Source organism: Natrix helvetica (genome assembly GCF_964273705.1).
Source record: "Natrix helvetica genome assembly, chromosome: 1".
NCBI classification, from domain to species: domain Eukaryota; kingdom Metazoa; phylum Chordata; class Lepidosauria; order Squamata; family Natricidae; genus Natrix; species Natrix helvetica.
In genome coordinates this window covers 220,700,994-220,722,788 of record NC_138548.1, presented here as the reverse complement: position 1 = coordinate 220,722,788, position 21,795 = coordinate 220,700,994, and the positions used below count along the sequence as shown (strand labels likewise).

At 46.2% G+C, this 21,795-nt stretch overlaps 1 protein-coding gene across 2 annotated transcripts in view; it reads right to left on the bottom strand.

Moving 5' to 3' along the window:
- Window positions 1-17,566, bottom strand: part of ANKRD52 (ankyrin repeat domain 52) — a 90,462-nt gene extending 72,896 nt beyond the window's left edge. For both annotated transcript variants that reach the window (XM_081953616.1, XM_081953617.1), the window contains exon 1: window positions 17,236-17,566. In XM_081953616.1, coding sequence (XP_081809742.1) covers window positions 17,236-17,262 — 27 coding nt within the window. In that variant the 5' untranslated portion in view covers window positions 17,263-17,566. The remainder of the gene's footprint in view (window positions 1-17,235) is intronic.
- Window positions 17,567-21,795: the final 4,229 nt, after the last annotated feature.

The following is a 21,795-nucleotide window of genomic DNA, read 5'->3' as shown; positions in this document are numbered from 1 at the left end:
CATAGCTCCGTGATGGCGAACCTGTGCCTGAAGTGGAGCCACGCAGAGCCATGTTGCCTGGCACATGCAGCATCGTCCGTTCCTCTTCCGGGTTTCTGGAGCGCATGCGCACACGACAATCAGCTGGTTTTTGTGCATGCGGCAGTGCCGGAAACTGGAAGAGCTGATCTTCCATTTTCCGGCATGAGCATGCGCGCCAGCCAGCTGATCGGCGTGTGTACACGCATGACAGTAACTGGAAGACTTGCTGGTGGGTGCGCATGCATGTGCCAGAAACCAAAGTTCATTTTCCGGTGCGCACATGCCCCCTGGCCAGCTCCTCTTCCGTGTTGCAGCCCAGACAAGCACATGCAAAGTGCTCCCTTTTTGGCACTCCGTGCCGAAAAGGGTCACTATCACTGTCATAGCTGCTCACACAAAATAACTGGAATTCTGGATACACTCCTTAGCATTGATTGTTTAAAGACCATTTGGAGTTAGGATCGCCTCAGAAAGGGTGCTCTACCTTCTGCAAAACACTTCCGGCTTATCCTAAAATGTCAGACACCCCCTCCTCCTCCTCCAGTCACATGACCATAATTCAGGCACTTGGCCACTGGCTCACATTTTATGACTGATTGCCGCATCTTGTGTCCACACGACCAGTTTCCACAAAAGATACCCATTTGGGAGAATGCCTTCTTCGCACTTACAGCTGTGTGATTTGCAATTGTAAAATTGGGTTCAATCACGTTTGCCTCGACTTATAGCCATCACAATTTACAATCAAAATTCCACTTCCAAATGCACCGGAAAGCTAATCTGCCAGTCTTTTCTGATCATCTCGGCTTGTAATCCTCTAGTCATAAAATAACCTATACCACCATTTGATGAAGAGGGTACAGTAGACGAAGTAGCGTATGCACAAGTTCCTTTAAGATGATGGCAGAAGAGAAAACTTTGGTAGATCTTTTTGGTCTTTTCCCCCACTATAGATGCAAGGGTTCACGATCATTTTGGCAATCTCATTATTTCTGGCAACTATGTATTCTGCTCTTTTCTGCCTGCAAAGAGTGCAGAAGGAATAAATGTGTTGTAGCATGCAAAAGCAACTGATTTTGCTGCAATAAAAAAGGCCTCAATCCTTCCTTCAAGCCAAAAAAGAAAAGAAAGAGAAAATGGAAGCTGTATGTCACGCGGATCTTTGAAGCAGACAGACATTTCGGCATAGACTTTCCTTGTGCGACTTGCCAAGACCATGGGATGTAAGGTAGGATTTTACATCTGTTGGTCTGCATCATCAAGATCTATAATGGTATGCAGGAATGACGCTGGGAGACAGGAAGGAGAGCCACAGACTAGACAACCGCATGTAAAAGATGTCTCAGCTATCGAAGAGGGAATAGCATGGGAAATGTTTCAAAAGAAAGTCCCCCTAGTTTTCCAGAAAGGGAAAGGAGACATATTTTCAGTCATGCAACAATCTGTTAATGCAGAGGACCTCAAACTTTTTAAACAGGGGGCCAATTTATAATCCCTCAGACTTTTGGGGGGCTGGACCGGCTGGGTAAGCATGGCTAGGCGGTAATGTAACTGGGTGGGTGTGGCTAGGTGGGCATGTGACTGGCTGGGCGTGGCCAATTTAGCAGTTCATTAAACAATACACACACATTAAATTTTTATTCGTTATGCTCCTGGGGGTGGAAAGCAGGCTAGTGAAGGGATGTGGTTGCCATGGGGGAAAGGGGGGGGTGTTTGCTTCTAACAAGCAAAGTCAGATTCACTTGATGGACATGTTACTAACTTAACAACTGCAGTGATTCACTTAATAACTGTGGCAAGAAAGTTCGTAAAGTGGGGCAAAACTCACAACCATCTCATTTAGCAACAGAAATTTTGGCCTCAAATCAACCTTACTTGGCCTCTTATCTCCTTAGTTTATGAATCAGAAAGCTAAAAGGGTCAAATTGCCAGTAAAACCTTTTAGTTAAAATGGAGACTTCCTTTCTTACTACTTGCTATCAATTCCACGATGCACAAACCCTAGAATCAGCTTGTTTCTTAAGTATACTGCAATTTAAGGGATTATACTTTTTACGGATTGCAACTTTCCATGAAATATTTTAAATAATCACATAAAGTTATATCACGGTTTCTAAATCGCCGTAGTGAGGTTTACACAACACTCTAAGTAAAAATTAAACAAATATTATGGCGTAACATAACACGCCTCACGCTCTTTTTAATACCTCCGATGCAAAACACAGTGAAGATTCATCAGTCTCAACTTCTATCCTCTTGCAACTGCTTACTTCACTGTTGTAGCCTCCTTCCAGGAATATGAGTATTTTTTAAGTGGGCAGTGAACACAAGGTCTTCTATCCTATACAACAGCCCACACGCAACACCTATGCAGACTATAGGTAACGGAACTTGAACAAATGCAGTAGAATAATTAGAGGTTTATGTCCACAACTATATCTTCCATGTGATTGTTGGGTTTTCTCCATAATGGCAGACACAGCAGCCTGATTATATACTTCATTTTCTTCCTAGGTACAAACTAACCTAATGATGCCCAACATTTTTTTTCTGATAGACTGCACTTGGTTATGCAATTGCAAACAAGTTATACACCAAGTGAAAGATATCTGGACAAGTCTCAATGGAGCTATGTGATGGAAGAAGTATTAAACAAATACAGAATAATACATAATTATCAATAAATCATATGTACTCATTGCATTGTAGTTAACATGATTACTCTTCATGTGTATCATCATTCTTCAGTCACTTTAAAAACTACAATTCAGCAACAACGTTTATAAATAAAGTCTCATCCTAAACTTTGGAGACATGTCACTGGAAGGCCTCATTCTGCATTCTTGATCCTGGGAAAATGTTGGACACAGACAAAATGAATGGCTACATTTACACACAGAGAGCAAACGATTGCACATAATGCTATGTCACAATGGGTATATTTGCATATCAAAGAAACACATGACAGTGTGTTTACTACTGAAACTATTAATATAATAGTTCTATTCTATTCTATTAATTTAATTTACATCCCACCATACAGTGGCTAACATCATCATGAAAAAGATGAAAACCACCAAAGTTTAAAACAAATATAAGACAAAATACATCACAACACCAAACCAAATAAAAACTGTGAATGAGAACAAGAAAAATAAAAAGATGGAAAAATTTACTTGATTGATAGGCAATGTTCTTCAAACAAATAAACAGCAACAACCCAGTTTTTAACCTGCTGCTGTAAAGAATTAAGGAGAGGGTCAGCCTGACCTCTGTTGGGAGGCTGTTTCAAAACAGCATCTCTATCTTCCACTCCTCTTGCTTCTTGGAAATACGGAAATGTGGCAATTTTCTTCCTAGATGATCTAACAAGTTAGGACAATTCAAAGTGGAGTAGGCCTACTTAGACGGCAAGCAAAAAAGAAGCTTTAGAGGTCCAAAACTTCCTTTAAGTGAAAAAAATAGTATGATTTGTGACAGCATAGTCAATTTGAACCAAGATCTGGGAAGCAGCAAATACTTTTAACCAATATAACAACTTGAACATTTTTCTACCAACTCTTTTCTGTCTTCACTTATACTTCCCTTTTCTTCCAACCATAAGAGGCACACTATATTATCCAAGCCCAAATCGTCCAAGAGTGTGAGAAATACTATTTTAGGACCTGCACTGAAGCTTAAATCCAGATTCAAAAGGGTCCAGGTAATCCACTTTTTCAAGGATGCTGTATAACTGATCTGCCACCATTATCTCAACTACCGTATTTTTCAGAAGACACACCTTTTTCCCCCCTAAAAGAGGGCGAAAATTTGGGTGCATCTTATACACTGAATTAGCCCCACCCACCCTTTGGCCTTTGCCTCCCAGCAATTTACTTCCTTGCAGCAAACGGGGAAAATGGGGATTCCGGAGGCGGCAATAGGCTATGGCAACGATGGCGAACCTTTTTTGGCTCGCATGCCATAAGTGGGGGGAGCGCAGGGGGGTCGTGTGTGGGCATGCCGCACCCATAATGCCATGTGCAACACCCCACGTGAGCATGCGTGCACTACAGGCTGGCTGGGGAATTCTGGGAGTTGAAGTCCACAAGTCTTAAAGTTCTCAAGTTTGGACACCCCTATTTTAAGCTGTCCGAAGGCTTCAGGGACCTTCAAGAAGCTTCCCTGAAGCCTTTGGAGCACTCAAAACGACCCCCCGTTCCTGAACTTCCGGTTTGCCCATAGGGCAGGTTTTTTGCGCTCCGGAGGCTTCAAGGAAGCTCATGAAGCCTCTGGGGGCCTGCAGGGGGCGGGGGCGGGGGAGGCTCTTTTTGCTCTCCCCAGGCGCCTATAAAGCCTCTGGAGCCTGGGGAGGGCGAAAAATGGCTTTAAAAAAGTGTGAACCCGCGTGCCCTGACAAATGGCTCTGCGTGTCACCTGTGGTTCGCCATCCCGGGGCTATGGCAATCCCTGCAGCCTGAAACAGATGATCATCAGGAGCCCCCTGGTTAAACTGAAATTGAACGTGAAACTTGCTGTTTGCTGCAACAAGGCAAATTGCTGGGAGGCAGAGGCAGATTTTTTTTTCTTCTAATCAGGCTAAACTGAAACAGGCTGTTTGCTGCAAAGAGATAAGTCAATAACTATAAAAGCCTATACAATGTTCAAATTATTAGACTTATTTTTAAAGACTGCTTTATTATTGTTCTAGCCAACTTAACAAAAGAAGCTTTTTAAAGTAAATGCTTGATCTGAAGAGGCCCAGTGCTATTGTATCTTCTTTTAAATAGCAGAGAATAATGTATACTTCCAGAAAGGCACATCAATTTTAACAGCATCTGTACAAGTATAGTCTGAAATGTAACACCACAAACTGTGTATATCTTCTGTACTGTTTGCTGTTTGGTGCAAGGAGGCAAATTGCTGGGAGGCACAGGCAGATTTTTTTTCTCCTGTTTTCCTCCCAAAAAGCTAGATGTGTCTTATACTAAAAAATACGGTACCTTCCTCCACAAATTGAAGTGAGAGATTGGGCAGTAATTGTCGGAGTATATCAGATCCAGGGATGGCCTGTTTAAGGGGCACAGCACAGCTTCTTTCAAAACATTAGCAGCTCCCCCTCCCATAAAAACCCAATGGGAATTTCCCAGATCTAGGTAGCTATATGTATCTCCATTACAGTAGTCCTCGATTTATGACCACGATTGAGCCCAAATTTCAGTTGCTAAGCAAGACACTTTGAGTTTTGCCCCATTTCACAACCTTTCTTGCCACAGTTGTTAAGTGACTCCCTGCAGCTGTTAAGTAAATCTGCCTTCTCCATTGGCTTTGCTTCTCAGAAGGTTGCAAAAGGTGATCACAGGACCCTGGGATACCGCAACCATCATAAATACATGCCAGTTGCCAAGTGTCCAAATTTTCATCATGTGGCCATGGGGATGCCGCAACAGTAGTATGAAAAATGGTCATGAGTCACTTTTTTCTGTGCCTTTGTGCAGTCCTTAAAGGGATAGTTCTAAATCAAGGACTACTTGTACTCCAAAAGTCAGGATAGGCATAGTGTCAAGCTACAAGTCACAAAAGATAACTTAAATGCACCTTACCCACTTCCTTATCCTCATAAGACAAGAGAAGTTCCACATAATATGGAAAGATTATCTACAGTAATTATCTAATCCAGTGGAACTCAACCGACGGTACGTGGACCCAAAGGGCTGCAACATTGTCACAGAAGACTTGAAGAAAATTATGACTGAAATCTTGAGTTAAGTCTTGGTGGTCCGTGGCCACAAAATTGTTTAAAGGGGGTTGGTGGTGAAGAAAAGGTTGAGAACCATTGATCTAATCAGCATCATAGATGCTGATTAGGTCCAGGAGGATTCAACATCTTGGTGAAACAAAATGATTTTATCAGCAAAGTGCTGATAAGCAGCAGCCAGGCAGGAGATTCCAATGATAACTCTTCTCTATTAGTCACCCTAAGCAAATCTGTTGGATGACAATCAGCCAATACAGTAAAAAAGGAGATGTGAAGATGGCTTGTGGAGGTCTGAATGCAGGCACATACCTACCGATTCTTGATTGGGCTTGCTTTTTATCTTTCTCTACCAGTACTCCAGGCCTCATTCCTGATGTTTCATTTCTGAGAAGGTTTCAGTAAAACCAAGCAGCCAAATACCATATTTTTCGGAATATAAGACACACACACACACACCCGCTAAGAGAATGAAAATTTGTGTGCATCTTATATACCGAATGTAGATCCACCCACCCACCGGCCGTCACCCTTTGGCCTCTGCCTCCCAGCAATTTACCTCGGGGCATGCAGAGACTTTGGGAGGCTTGTAGAGTGCTTCTGGGGGCTGGGGGGGGGGGAACAAGCAGAAAATGGCCCTTTTTCACTCATTTTTGTCTTCCCCAGCCCCCAGGAGCACTTTGCAGGCCTCCCAAAACCTCTGCACATCCATTTTGGCAAAGGGAAGTTTTGGGATTCCAAAAATGCTGTATTCAGTGTATAAGATGCGCCCAGATTTTCACTCTCTTTTTTGGGGGGGGGAAGGTGCATCTTATACTCCGAAAAATACGGTATATGGAAAGGGAGGTGGGAGTACTGACCAGGTGGGCATTTGGGCCTAGCTTTGGTTAATGAACCAACTGCAGCCCTATATGGAATAAGAGGGCCCTGTATCAGTGATATAATGCTCCCAATTATGGCCTGCTTAAACTACTGCAAGGTGCAATACTATATGAAGAGGCCTCTAAAGATCATTCAAAATGCAACTAGTACAAAATGGAACCACCTGTGGGTTAATCAGCACTAGATACCCTGAGTACATTACACCTACGCTACAAGCAATACATTGGTTGCCAATAGATTTCTGGGGGCAGTTTAAAGAGCTGCTTTTATCTCATAAAGTCCTATATGGCTTGGCACTCGGCTACAATTGATTTTGGGGGGTGCATTTGCCAGGAAAAGCTGCGGGTTTTTATCCATAGTGAGGGGGAGGAGTATCCAGACTGGATTAACCTTCTCCTCTCACTGATTGGACTGAGTCAGATAAGCTCTTTGGGAACGCCCACTGGTCACCAGGTGCTACCCAGTTATCAACTCAGTCTACTCACTGGACGGTTGACCATTCTGGTTCTCCAGCAAATTTCTACAATTTAAAGGAAAAAAGACTTGGACCTGCGAATTTTGCCTCCCAGTGAGGACCTTTGCCAGGCAAGCAGGGAAGAGGGCACAAGCCTCCTGGAGGCAAGCCCTGCCGCGGAGCGCCCGCGCTACCTCCACGTGGCCAGACGATCGCAAGGAAGCCAAAGAGGAAATCCTTGGCCACAGTGGCATCGGAAGGAGGCAGGAATCCAGCGGCAAGGGCGCGCGGCAGCTCCGGAAAGCCCCAGCGGCTAGGTGAGCACTTTTAAAAGTCGCACCCTTTCTTCTAAGCTGTGCGGTGCCATTTTGAAGCCAGGAGGACCCACATGGTCCAAGATGGCGGCGCCCAGCAGCTCCGAGGAAGCAGGAAGCCAGGCAGCTGCTAATCCAGCCAGCAGCCCCACCGGAGGGACAGAAGAGCATTCAACCGGGTCAGTGGCCTTCCCAGAGACTGCCCATAGAAGTGGGGGAGGAAAGGCTAAGTCTAAACAGAAGCACCTCTCCCCCAGGGTAGATCCAAGGGAAGGGGGGGGCAGAAACCTCCCAAGCCTCCTTCCAAGTATGAGAACCGAAGGCATCAGACCTTGGAAAGGCTCTGCAAGAAGGCAAGTGGCCACAAGAGCACCCCAGGCATGGGCACAGAAGGGCAAGCTCCAGGGACTCCCTCCCCCATGGGAGCCACAGAGGAGAACCCAGCAATGCAGGCTAGGCTCCCGATAGACACCTCTGGCCTTTGGGGCTCTGGGCCGGGGGGGCAATCCCCCTCCCTTTCTGCAGTGAGAGCAGCCCTGCCCACAGGATCTCCAGGCCTGGGCATTCCTCCAGCACAGGGAGGCACGGGACAGTCCCCTCCCATAGGGGCACCCAATTTCCAGGAGATGATGATGATGAGGGCCTTTCAACAATGCATGGCAGCAGCCTTCCAACAGCCACAGCCACAGGGGCCTCCTCCTTCCCCTCCCAGGGCTTCTGACTACCTGGATGTCCAGGAGGAAGACTTTCCCAGTTCCTCAGGCTCATCCAAGGAGGACAGCGACCTGGAAAGTGAGGAGGGAGAGATCAGGGAGAGCAAGCTATCGGATGATGAAGGCATGCCGCCTCCCAAGCCTACATTCACCGGATTGTTCCATCCTTCGCTGTTCAAATCTCTGCTTTTCAAAGCCAAGACAGCAGCCAAGCTGGGCAGCAAAGCTACAGAGGCTCCACCTTCACGCCAGGGCTTCTCAGCGGAGAATATTTTTGATGAGCAGACCATCGAGGCGGACACGATACCTACGCCCAAGGCCTTCCTTGATCTGGTCAAACACCAGTGGGCATCCCCCACTGCGGGCCCATCGCCTTTATCCACAGACAGGGTCTTCTTTAACATGGACCAGGAGATGGCGAAGACATTGGCACAACCCTCCATCGACGCTCCTGTTGTGGCTCTGCACACAACTACCAACCTGCCAGGGGAACCAGAAGATGCCTTAAGTTGGAGGACAAGAAGGCGGACCTCACCTTGCAGAGGGGTCATCAGGCGGCCGCCTGGGCGGTGAAAGCAGCCACCACAGGCTCCTTCATCAACTGATCTTCCTTGCTGTGGCTGCAGGAGCTACAACAACGCACGCCTATAACAGATGTCCGAGCCCATCAGGACATCAACAAGCTGGTGGCAGCCATCCAGTTTTCGTCAGATGCCACCCTAGCTGCAGCCAGGTTCACTTCCAGGGCAATCGCCTCTTCGGTGGCTTCCCACAGACTGCTGTGGCTACGGCACTGGCAGCCAGACGTCCGTCACAAGTGGCGATTGGCATCAGCTCCCTTCACAGGAGACGCCCTCTTCGGATCAGCACTGGAGCTGTTCCTAATCGAGAATAAGGACAAGAGGAAGGTCCTTCCCACCGCCCCGAAGAAGGGCAGCTTCAGAACGGCGCCATACCCCAGACGCTCCTACTCCCAGGGTCAAGACTCTGGCTCCGTCTTTCGGGGTCAGGACTCCTTTAGGGGATCAGAGGCGGGGTACTCAGGGAACAGGTAGTACCAGGGGGGATTCTCTGCCAGGCAGAGATACCCAGACAGGCAACAGAGAAGCAGGCAGCAAAAGCGGCCCTTTCGAGGGGGCGGAGGAGGAGGGGGCGCTCCTTCCGCAAAAACTAAGTCTAGGTCCAGCTCTCCTCCCATCGGGGGGGGGGCGCTTGGCATACTTCTCTGACCGCTGGGACCTCTCCTCCTCCGATAAGTGGGTGCAGGATACCATCAGGCATGGCCTTTTATTAGAGTTTCTGTCCAACCCTCCGAGTTTTTTTCGGTTATGCCCGGTCTCTAACAACCCGACCCGGAAGCTGCTGATGCAGGAGGCCATGCAGCACCTGTTGGAGATTAGGGCCATTCAGCCCGTGCCTCCAGAGCAGCAGGGTCAGGGACACTACTCCATCCTTTTTGTCATCCCCAAGGCTTCGGGGGGCTGGAGGGCAATCCTGGATCTGAAGTGCCTGAACCGCTATATCCGACATAGGAGGTTCAAGATGCACTCTCTGCACTCCATATTGGAAGGGATTAGGTAGGGGGACCTTCTAACATCCATAGACCTCATGGAGGCCTACCTGCACATTCCCATTGCCAGGGAGCACCGTAGATATCTCAGGTTCTGCTACCTGGGGCACCACTTTCAGTACTGGGCCCTGCCCTTTGGGCTGTCTTCGGCCCCAAGGGTATTCACTAAGGACATGGCGGCTCTGGCAGCACGCCTGAGACAGGTACCGGTACGCATTCAATGTTACCTAGATGACCTGTTACTACAGTCATCTTCCTTTGAGGGTGCCCTAAGGGACTTAGATATCACCATGGCAGTCCTGAGAGACCACGGGTTCTCAGTGAACATGGCCATCTCCACCCCTCTACTAGCCTGATCCACCTAGGGGCCCTAATAGATACCCAGACAGGCACGGTCTATCTGTCGCCAGAAAGACAGATAGCCCTCAGGCAGCTAGCCACCTTGGTAGACAGGGAGCGCAGGGTTTCCTTAGCCATTCTTTCCAAACTGCTGGGTACCATGGTCTCAGCCATTGGCATCGTCCCATGGGCTCGCCTCCGCACCAGTCCTCCAATGGTTCCTTTTGCCTTTCCAGCGGAGGCGCATGAACTGCTCTCAGTCCAAGATACTTCTTCCAGCAGAAGTCACCCAATCCCTGTCTTGGTGGAAGTCCCCGGCGATCACAAAGGGCGAGACCTTTTGGACACCAGACCGAGTAACGGTAACTACGGACGCCAGCCTGAGCGGGTGGGGCGCACATCTGCAGGCTCAGATGGCGCAAGGACACTGGTCTCAGGCGGAGGGGACTCACAGCATCAACTGGCTGGAGCTCAGGACGGTCCGCCTGGCCCTCTTACACTTCCATCGCTCAGTCAGGGGCTGTAACATATTAGTCCTCACAAACAATATCACCACCAAGGCTCACATAAACAGACAGGGGGGGACCAGATCAAGGGCTCTCATGCAGGAAGCCAGACGGCTGGGGCTGTGGGCCGAAAGGAACCTCTGGTCTTTGAGGGCAGAGCACATAGCGGGGGTGGACAACACCAGAGCCGACTGGCTCAGCCGGGCCGAAGTGGACAACGTGGAATGGAGGCTGCAGCCGACGATCTTCGAAGAGGTGGTGGAGCGCTTCGGACGCCCGGAGGTCGACCTCTTCGCCACTCCTCTCAACACCCAGCTCCCGAGGTTCTTCTCCAGGTACCGGACACGGGGGGCAGAAGGGGCGGACGCTCTCTGGTGCCCCTGGTCCAGGGGTCTACTGTATGCCTTCCCGCCTTTACCCCTGATCCCCAAGGTCATACGGAAGGTACTGCAGGAGAGGGCGGAAGTGGTTCTTTTAGCCCCTCACTGGCCCCGCAGGCCGTGGTTTGCAGATCTCCAGTCTCTGTCAGTGGAGAGGCCCTGGAGAATTCCCCAGGAGAAGATATCCCTCAGCCAGGGGTCTCTAGAGCACCCAGATCCTCAATGGCTCCAGCTGACCACCTGGCGCTTGAGCAGAGCATATTGAGGGAAGACCTCTTCTCCCCCAGGGTGATACAAACCATCCAGGCCGCCCGCAGACCCTCCACGGAGCACATCTACGGTGCCACTTGGCGTGCGTTCTCCTCATGGTGCAGCTCCCGGGGGCACGATCCCATTCAGACCACGGTGCCACAGGTCTTGGAATTTCTCCAGGTGGGCCTGGACAGGGGCTGGCTCCCAACACGATCAGGAGGCAGGTTTCAGCCATTTCATCAATTCTCCTGTATGGCAGGAACCAGAGCTTGACTCACCACCCCATGGTCAAGCAATTCCTTAAGGGGGCTTCCAATCTCAAACCGCCCATGGTACACAGGTACCCGTCCTGGGATTTACACAGGGTACTGGATGCTCTGACAGACGCTCCGTTTGAGCCTTTAAGCACTGTTTCCCTTAAGTTCCTGACCCTTAAGGTGGCCTTCCTGGTGGCTATCACCTCCGCCAGAAGGATATCCGAACTGCAAGCGCTGTCCACCAGGGAGGATCTCTGCGTGTTCCACCAGGACAGAGTGGTGTAGCGATTGGATACGTCCTTCATCCCCAAGGTGTGCACCTGCTTCCATCGAGCACAGGAACTGATCTTGCCCAACTTCTGTCCAAACCTTTCTCACCCGTTGGAGAAGAAGTGACACACTCTGGACGTAAGAAGAGCTCTGAGGATTTACCTTAGGAGAACCAGGCCAAGTAGGAAATCCGAAGCCTTGTTCGTTTCCTTCCAGCCGGGGACTCTGGGGAAAAAGGTGACTTCTACAACCATAGGCAGGTGGTTGCAATCCTGTATTGCCCCTGCATATCAGTCACAGGGCCTGTCCATGCCAGGCCGCATCACTGCTCATTCCACGCGGAGCGCAGCCACTTCTACGGCCTGGGCCACGCAGGCTTCCTTGGCCGAAATCTGCAGGGCAGCCACGTGGGCTTCCCCTTCACCTTTCGTAAGGAACTATAAACTGGACTCCTTTGCTTTGGCAGAGGCCTCTTTCGGCCGCAGGGCGTTGCAAGTGGTCCATAGGGCGGGGGCCACGCCTCACCAGGCATGAGTTGGGGGGGCCATGGGCCTCAGGGGTCTCCCTCCCTAGGGACGTGTAGGCTTTGGTACGTCCCAGTCTGGAGACTCCTCCCCCTCACTATGGAGAAAGGGCGTTGGTACTTACCTGATACGCCTCTTCTCATAGTGGGGGAGGAGTATCCAGCCCCTCCCTGACAATGCTATGTTGATAAAGTGTTATGTTGACGGTTCTTAAGTTATGTTGTTGTTTGATACAATAAAAGATAATGTATGTTTTAAGAAGTCTGGAGTGAATGGTACAACGAGTCGGATAGAGTTCTTCGCCGATAACTGGGTAGCACCTGGTGACCAGTGGGCGTTCCCAAAGAGCTTATCTGACTCAGTCCAATCAGTGAGAGGACAAGGTTAACCCAGTCTGGATACTCCTCCCCCACTATGAGAAGAGGCGTATCAGGTAAGTACCAACGCCCTTTTTAAACTAATGGCTTCATATTATGGAACAGTCTCATCCAAGAAGCAAGGTGTTGTCCTTCTAAAAGAAAGTGTAAGAAAAATTCTTCTTGAGGGCTTTAAAATGCAATTTATTGGGAATGGTGTGTGTGTGTGTGTGTGTGTGTGTGTGTGTGCGCGCCATATTTTTAATGTTTGCAATTGTTACATAATGATATTATGCATATAATCTCTATACACTATTACCAGTAAGAGTTGTGTTACTGTGGTGATTTAAAAATCATCATCATCAACAACAACAAAGAAATACTTTACTGTATGCATGTCCTACACCAAAGAGAAATGCAATCAAAGAACACAAACAAGACAACTCCCTTATCTTCCTGGCATCCCTCTAACTGCAATCCTCCACACAAAAAAGAGAAAAAAACATATACAACAGAGAACTGTACTGAATACCCTCCTGGTCCTCCTACACGCTCAGCACAGGCTAGTACAAGGCAGATCTAATCCCATCTGTTCATTTCGTCTTCCAGAGGAAAACCTTCAGCCTCTACATCTTTTCAGAAAAGTCTTTCAATTCGGCTAACCTCAGGTATACTTCCCTCCAAGTCCTTGGACACAATGGCAAAAGGAGGGAGGATAAAGGGCGAAAGATGAGTCATCCATATGGAATGCAGTGGACTCCGTATTCATCTTATTTTTTAAAAATCTCTCTTTTTTTATAATAGAACCCATTATGTCCTACGATCTTGGGCCATATAGTTCCTGGAGCAACTAGTATGACGTACTGCCCACTGTCCTTAAGGTAAATGCTGGCCACAAAATAATCTAAATTAAATGCATATGTTTTATCAGATATGCTGAACCTTGAAAACTTCACATTAACTCTCCATCTATATAAATCAGGCTAATGGAATAAAATATTTTAAACTCTAGACTGATGTTTTAAACCAGACAGCCAGAAAGTGCAAGTAGGTGGGGGGAGGGGGGAAGAAACTAATGACATCTATAATTTGGAAACCTAGGATTTTCCAGGACTGAGAATTAAAAATTAACTCGCAAAATTGGCATGTAGCTAAATTAGAATTATTGTAACACGCTTTCTAATTATACTGTGGAGATTATTCGTCAATGCAGTCTGTGTTTTACAAAGCCACTTTCTGACTTCCAGCTGAAAGAAATGGATGAGGCGATATTTGTTTGTGCACAAAAAGCCCCTTATGAATGCTATACTGTATACAAGTATTCATCACAACCAATTATTTAAGTGACCAGTTGCAACAGTACTGAAAAAGTCACAACCATATTTCATACTTATGGCTGTTGCAGCATCCCCATAGTCACATGATCAAAATTCCGATGCTTGACAAAATGGCATGTATATGAGACAACCGCACTGCCTGGGAGTCACGTGGTCACCATTTGTAATCTTCCCAGCCAGCTACCGACAAGCAAAGCCAATGGAGGAAGCCAGATTCACTGAGCAACTGCAGTGATTCACTTAACAACTGTGGCAAAAAGATCATAAATGAGGCACATGCCTTGTTACACAGTTACACAGTTGTTAGCAACAAAAACGTTAGTCTCAATTGTGGCCGTAAGTCAAGGACGATCTACTTGCTTCCTCAAAAATAAGATCTCCCTGGATAATAAGCCCAATTGGGCTTTTGAGCGCATGAGCTAAAATAAGCCTTCCCCTGAAAATAAGCCCTCCCTGAAAATATTGCAACACAGCAGCAGCCATGAGGTGACCACGCACGCCGCCTCCTGCACCTCAAAAATAATAAGACCTCCCCCCAAAATAAGGCCAGGTGCTAATTTTAGGGGTCAAAAGAAAATAAGACACTGTCTTATAATCTCTTTATGTAGAGATTAGGTATTTCCCTTATATCAGCTAGGTATATACCATGTTTCGGTATATACCTAGCTGATATAAGGGAAATACCTAATCTCTACATAAAGGGTAGATAACCTGCTGCCTTCCAGATTTGGGGGACAGGAAAGGCAGGACACAAAATAATATCAATAATCATACAAGATAGATATAAACTGAGAGATTGCTTCCATCTGCTGGGGTCCCATGGCGATCCAAAGAATTAGAATCAGAAAGTTCAAAGGGACCATACAACTGAATCCAACCTCCTCTTTGCAGGAGTCCAGCAGATATAAAGCAATCTCCACAGATGATCATGCAGCCTCTATTTACACACGTTCACCAAACAGAGCTCAACATTGCCTGAACATTTTTTTTTACTGTCTTACTATATTCAAGTTGAATCTGTTATAGCTTTATTGCAATTACTTTGTATCCTGCACGTTGGGATGACAACAACACAGAGCAAGGGCCTTCTGGAGCAACAATCCAACTCATACTTATTTCCTTTAAATTCTTCTTGTCAGATTTAAGTTTCGTGCTTCATTACCATGTTGTTTACTCTTCTCTGATCCTTCTTAGTGTAATTCCCAGAAGCACAGAATTGGGTCTGACAAGTGCAGAGCGCATTACATTATTTTCTGTGTTTTGAAAATTATACTTCTACTGATGCAGCTGAAAATTACGTCTGTCTTTTTGTACCACACTGCTGACTCATATTTGTCACATATTATTATATATTCAACTACTACTCCAAAACAAGTCTCGTCTATTATATTTTTCTGAACATCAAACTTATTTTATCTAGATGAAGAGGTCTACATGTGTTTCTGTTAAAATTCCATTTCAATATTTTCCATTATAATGTAGGAAAACAAAGTAACCAGGACAAGAAATCCCTTCATCACAATCCTAATTAAAACATAGTTATATGAAGCATATCCTAAAACTCGGTACACTGTAATAAAACCACTTTGTAGCAAAAATGTCCATCCAAGAAAAAGAAAAAGACCCTGAAACTGGGTTGATATTAAAATGTTTCTATTATGCACAAAGTAGCAGAACACTGGAGAAGATTAACATGACTTGTAGCTTAGTAGATCAATGGCTGCCTTCACATAACATGTTAAGCTAAAATCAAGTCATAGTCGTCTGCATTAAGAAAGAGTAGTAGTATAGGATGTGAATATGAAATCATACTACTTGGAAGTTTCATTTGAACCCTGTAAGATGAGCAACTGAAGACTGTGCTACATACAATCAAGACTACGATAAAAACTAGACAAGTTACAACTTTCAAAGGAACCCACAAAAGCAGCCAAAGAGTTCCATTTAAGTACCATGAAAGGAAATGGTTAACATTCAGGTACTACCACAGCCCAAAGTGCTACAGATATATGGATATTGCAGAAGAAACCATGTGAATAAACTCCCAGGAAAAATGCAAAAGAAAAGAAATGCAGATTATGAGAGAAACAAAGGGACAGGAAACCATGCTAGTAATGTACCAAGAAAATCACAAACATGGCAGCGGCCTAATGAGAAAGAAAAGAGTTAAGTTGTATCTTCCAAAAGTGTTCCAAAACAGAAAGGGCCACCAAAACATACTTCTCTAACGGATGAATCATACAGCTTCACTAAGTACTTACCCAAAAAAACAAATTATTTGACCTCATCCGCTGATTTAAACATGTATTTGGGGACAAGTAAAAAGCTTGAATCTTGTAGTGGTATCCTGACCCATGTGAACAAAGTACTAAGAGTACCAAAAAAAAAAGAAATGTAGCAGTCGAAGGGATGCAGCTATGGAGAGAATAAGGATAAGAAGGCAAATTTGCTGGACACAAAATACACGCAGATGCACGGGCGCATGCACAAACACACAAGAGGGTTATTGCCGAGGGGGGAAACTGGAGGAGCGAGTCCTCTATTATGCCACCACCAGTCCCCTATATATGCCACCTCCAGCTCCTGAAGGGAAGGGAAGGCATAAAATAAACGAGCTGAGAAGGATTCTGTATCTTTAAGAACTAATGCAGGATACTTTAAGCCCCACTAGGCCCAAATCCTATTTTCCCCTCCAGTGTGATGCTAGGATAAAAAATTACACGGCTTGCAAAAAAACAAATCTCCCTTTTGGGGGCCGCTGCTAAGACGAGGACCTGCCTAGGTTGGGGAGAAGTCCTTGCGCTCCAGAAACCGGGGAGGGAGAGAAGGGAGCAAGGAGGGAAAGAGGCACGGAAAGGAGGAGGAGAGTCCGCAGGCAGAAACGAGGGCCCAAAACAGTGGCAGGCGGTGGGGGAAAGGGCTGCCTGGGGGAACGGGAAAAGCAGGCGAGGCGCGCCGGCGAAAAGGGCGGCAAGAACTCTTTCTTCTTAGGCGGGAAACAGCCGGGCTCTCAACCCGGGCATCGCCACCGCCGCCGGCCTTCTTCGGAGGTTGGTGTAGCATCTGGCCGAGATCAGGCCAGCCCTGCCGACTCTCGCTTGGCCCCAGCTCCGGCTCTATCTCCAGGCCCCAGCCGCTGCACGCCGGAGGGAGAAGCCAGGGCTTGCTCCTGCTGAAGCCAAATGGGCGGCTCTGCAACTAGGCCGTGCATCCCCCGGCTGGCGTAGCGGACGCGGCGGGCCAGCGAGCGAGGGAGAAAGGGAGGCCAGAGCTGGGAGCCGGGAAAAGGGTCAGGCGGAGGCGCCTTCTCCCCACGCCCGCCATACCTGGTCCGTGATGCTGAGAATCCCCATCTCCGGGCGGGGCCGCCCCCCCTCTCAGCAGCGCCGCCGCCTTCTCCTCCGCGCTCCCGGCATCGATCGCGCTTCGGCTGCCGCGGCGCCCTCCGGCTGCTTGTGGGGCGGCGGACGGGGAGGAACTCAGCCCGCCCACCGGAGGGAGGAAAGCAGGCCGGCCGTGCCGACGTAGCGACCCCTGCCGGGGAAGCCGCCCAGCCGCTCCTCCCAACCCCCGGGGACCAGGCCGCGGGGAGCCCCTGAAACTGGCTCTCCCTTGCAGGCTGCAGTCCCGTCTCCACCCGCTCTCCGGCGGATAGCTTTTTCGCCCGCCGGGCCTGCGTGGTTAGCCAGCGACTCCTGGGGCGTGAAACCCAAGAGACGGGGTTGAGCCAAGCCTGATTCCGGGAAGCATGGCCACGCACGTGTCTCGTGCAAACATCTGCGGGTCCGAACCCGGGCAAATTAAAAAACGCCGCGTGGGGAAGCTGGCGGTGCACCAGCTACATTGGGGTGATTTTTGGCCTCGAAAAGTTAAGCCGGGTCGGTTGAGGATAATGCTTGGATGAGAGACCGGGATAGAGTGGGAAGTTTTTAAAAGTTTAATAACATTTCGAAGCAAAGCCAGCAGCAAAAAAAATCCCGTATCAGCATATTGACAGAAAACTACAACTATAGTAGTTTTCTGTGAAGTTCCTGCAGTTTACCTTGTGAGAAGTTTTATGCTGTTTCCATTGTGGGAAGGCCCCCTGCCCTCCTAGAGAATGAAATATTTTGGGGAATATTAAGTGGTCGAATATTATATTTCCCCAAAAGAAATGGAGAAACAGAAAGCAGCTCCCAATCTTTCTTAAGAGCCTACAGCTAATGCCCATTAAGAAATCGTGGGCCAGCCTATTCACAAACAAAACACCTTCACCTCCAGTGATAGGATTACAATTTACATCCTTCCCCCACCCAGATTCTAAGGACAGGACCTTTTAGGACATAACCTTTTAAAGACATAATAGGATTAACCCACCACCATTAGAATAAGAAAGACACCAGGCTCATTATATTGCACAATCCCTGCAGCATTTCAGAAACTATAAAAATCCTTGCTAATTTGTCAGCTGCCAGAACTGCATGCTGTGGTTCTGCTCATCAATAAACGGAATCCTTTCCACTCAGCCTCCTTTTTATTTCTAGCACCTTACTCCCAGCGTGGAACTGAACCAGATGGATCTTTTCTTTCTTCCTATACCAGGGGTGTCAAACTGGTGGCCCACATGCAGGCCATGCCTACCTTGGCTCCACAAAAGCAAAAAAAAAGTCAGAATACATCATGAGACATCACGTGACACAATCGAGTTTGACATCGGTGTCCTACACCATCTTCCTTTTTAGAACATTAACAGAATCCACAATGGTCTGCGAATCAGTGTCTCCGCTAGATTGATAGTCAAGATAAAACGAAATTAATCAAGTAAAAATAGCAAATGGGGAAAATCCTTTACCCAAAATTGTTCAAACTCCCAAATAAGTTACCCAGACTTAATCCACATTTCAAAGGATAAGGTTTACAAACACAAATAGAGTTAATTAAATTAGGTTCACAAGAATATACACATACCTCAAGTGTCACCCTAGAATCAGCACATGGATACTTCCACACCTGGGACAAGCTCCTCTATTTAACTGTTGCTTTACCTCATTTTACTTTCAAGAGTTCGCCTTGAAGCATAATGTACAAACACAAATTTGTAGTCATGAGTTGTAGAAATAGGAATCACTAGTTAAAGTGGCTTTAGTAGTTTCCACTGAGAAAAATGAGAATGTGGTATCTCCACACACTATTGATTTCGGCTAAAGTGGAGTGTTGATGGATGAGAGTTTAAAATAATCAGAGCTCCAAATTTTAACATTTATGGGATTAACTTCATCTGAGACTTACTCCCTTTAGAGTGCTTAAGGTGATTTATAAAATGCATTTGAACACACACACACAGACACACACACACACACACACACACACTCTTCTATGTATCATTTAAGTAAGCAGTTCCATTGTTTATCACTGCCCACAATATTGATTCCTTCATAAAATGTGTTGCATGCAATGCTTTTTTAGATCATTAGGTGTTTTAGTATAAGGGTAGCTCTTTTCTCTAAACTGGAGAATGGCCAATAAGATTATCTGTGTTCTGGTAAATGTGCTACTTATCTGTAAGAAACTACGGTATCTTCCTTACATTAAGACACAATATGCATTAGGTGCTTCCTAAAACCACCAGAAACCATAAAAATGATTCCCCCCCCCCCCTAATCTGTTTTGTGTTTATTAGGACAGATTAGGATTTGGAAACTGTAGAAGTGGATAATTTATGTTAAAGAGTATACTTTTTCTCTGCTCCCTATCCATACATCTTTAAATTATATATGACAAAAATACCATACATCTTCAAGATTGGGGGAAAAAATTGCCTGGAATGTGCTGCCCAAATGCAGATGGGAAAGTGCCAGATGTATATTAATCCTTTGCATTTTATTGGAATTGTGTTCAGTAAAGCCTACATTCAAGTGAAAAGTTATGCTGATACAGATAAAAGGTCTCTACTGACTCAAATGCTACCCACAACTCAAAAAAAGTTTCATAATTATTCAAGAAATTAAGAACTTCCCTTTGTAATTTCTGATTAACTCTGTATAAGCATATAATTATAACCAAGTCAGCCAATGACAGACAAATGTTTATGACTGTTGCCCAAATATAAAATTATAGACTTCCTTGTGTTTCTTAAGGATAGGCCTCTGCTCAACATGTTTTAGGAGTCTTTGATCTTCTGCCCATTTATCACTGCATTCCATACTTGCGGAGATTCAAGTTAAAAAATACTGAGTTGCTGTCTTTATTAAACTTTAATAACATTAGAGTTGTTTCATACTGCATTATTAAAAACAATGTAGAATATTTGTTTTTATTTCATTTTGATTTATTGGAATTTTGGGGAAAATTTGGTGTGCCTTTCATTATTTGGTATTGATACTTAACAATGTTTTAGAAAGGTTGGAGAATGTACTATGTTTTCCCCAAAATAAGACAATATCTTATTTTCTTTTGACACCCCCCTCTCCCTCCAAAAATAAGCACTTGGCCTTATTTTTGGAGAGGTCTTATTATTTTTGAGGTGCAGGAGGCAGCAAGCGTGGTCACCTCATGGCTGCTGCTGTGTTGCAATATTTTCAGGGAGGGCTTATTTTTGAGGTGCAGGAGACCCCTTAACCTTGGCCCACGGCCTGCAGATCAGCTGATCCAGAGAGAGCCATAAGTTCTGTTTCTGGCACACTTTTGCCAGCCCTAGCGTCGCTGGACCTGCTGCTCTTTTTGTGGCCGCCACTAAGAGAAGGGGCGCAGTAGCTAGAGTTTGCGGTAGTGGCCTCCACAAGGCCGTTCCACGTAGATGGCAGGTGCATGGCAGGGACATGTGTGGGGCAGGTTCTCCCCCCTTCTCCTCCCAGGAAATGGCAGTGTTCGTGTGTTTAAATATTTTAGGGGAGGGCTTATTTTAGGAGAAACAGGGCATTATTCCTTTGAAGTGCTACAATGCAGGTAAGACTTGATCTTCGTTGTACACCTTATCCTAAAGCCTTGTAGTTTGTGGTTGCCTGTTAGTGATGGTTAATATCCAAACTTCAAGTGTTATATGAAAGGAGAGCAATGACTGTTCTAAATGTACAATGGATCTTAGTACAATAAATGGTAAAAATTGCCACTAATGCCTTTTACAATGTTAGATTAGTTTTCATAATTCCCATTTAGCACAGATAGCACTATTTTGATTAAGGATTATGGGGACTAAAACTGTTTTTTCAAGGTTGTGAAGTGTTGTGCAGAGTGCAGTAGAGGGCACTGTCCATTCTTTATTTACTTCCAGCATCATGGATCAAAAGTGTCCCATATAATTACTAGTTTTATAGTTTCCTTTCTTAAATCCACTCCTATTAGTTTACCTTTCATGCTTGTTGAATAAGCAGACGTGTCCAGGTAATGATGCGTTATCTTCATACTGTAAAAGTTTCACCCATTAATTTGTGCTAATAAATCTACTGATAGATTAGATTAGTATACAGTAGCAATTACTGCTATTTAATATTGTGGGAACTTAGCACTCACCCCTCTCCTAGGAAAATGAAATATTTTAGGAAATATTAAAAGAACAAAATATTTCCCCTAAAAGGGAGGTAGAAACTCACACACACACACACCTTTGTCAAAGGACCATTAAGGCCTGGGCAATCTATTCTACATAACAAAGATCTACCTCCTTCAGGAAAAGACATAATAGGAATTGCCCAAAGCCCATCATTACACCATCACCCAGCAAGAGTCAACCAAGCTTGGGACTCAGGACAGCCTACAGAGTTGCCCCTGCATGGCCCCATGGGAGTCTGACAACCAATCAGAATACAAGCTCAAATTCAAAAGCCCAGAGAATGCATAAAACCCAGGCAAGCACTCTCAGCATCTCTTCCCTTTTTTCTTCATCCAAGATCTTCAAGGCATGTGATCCT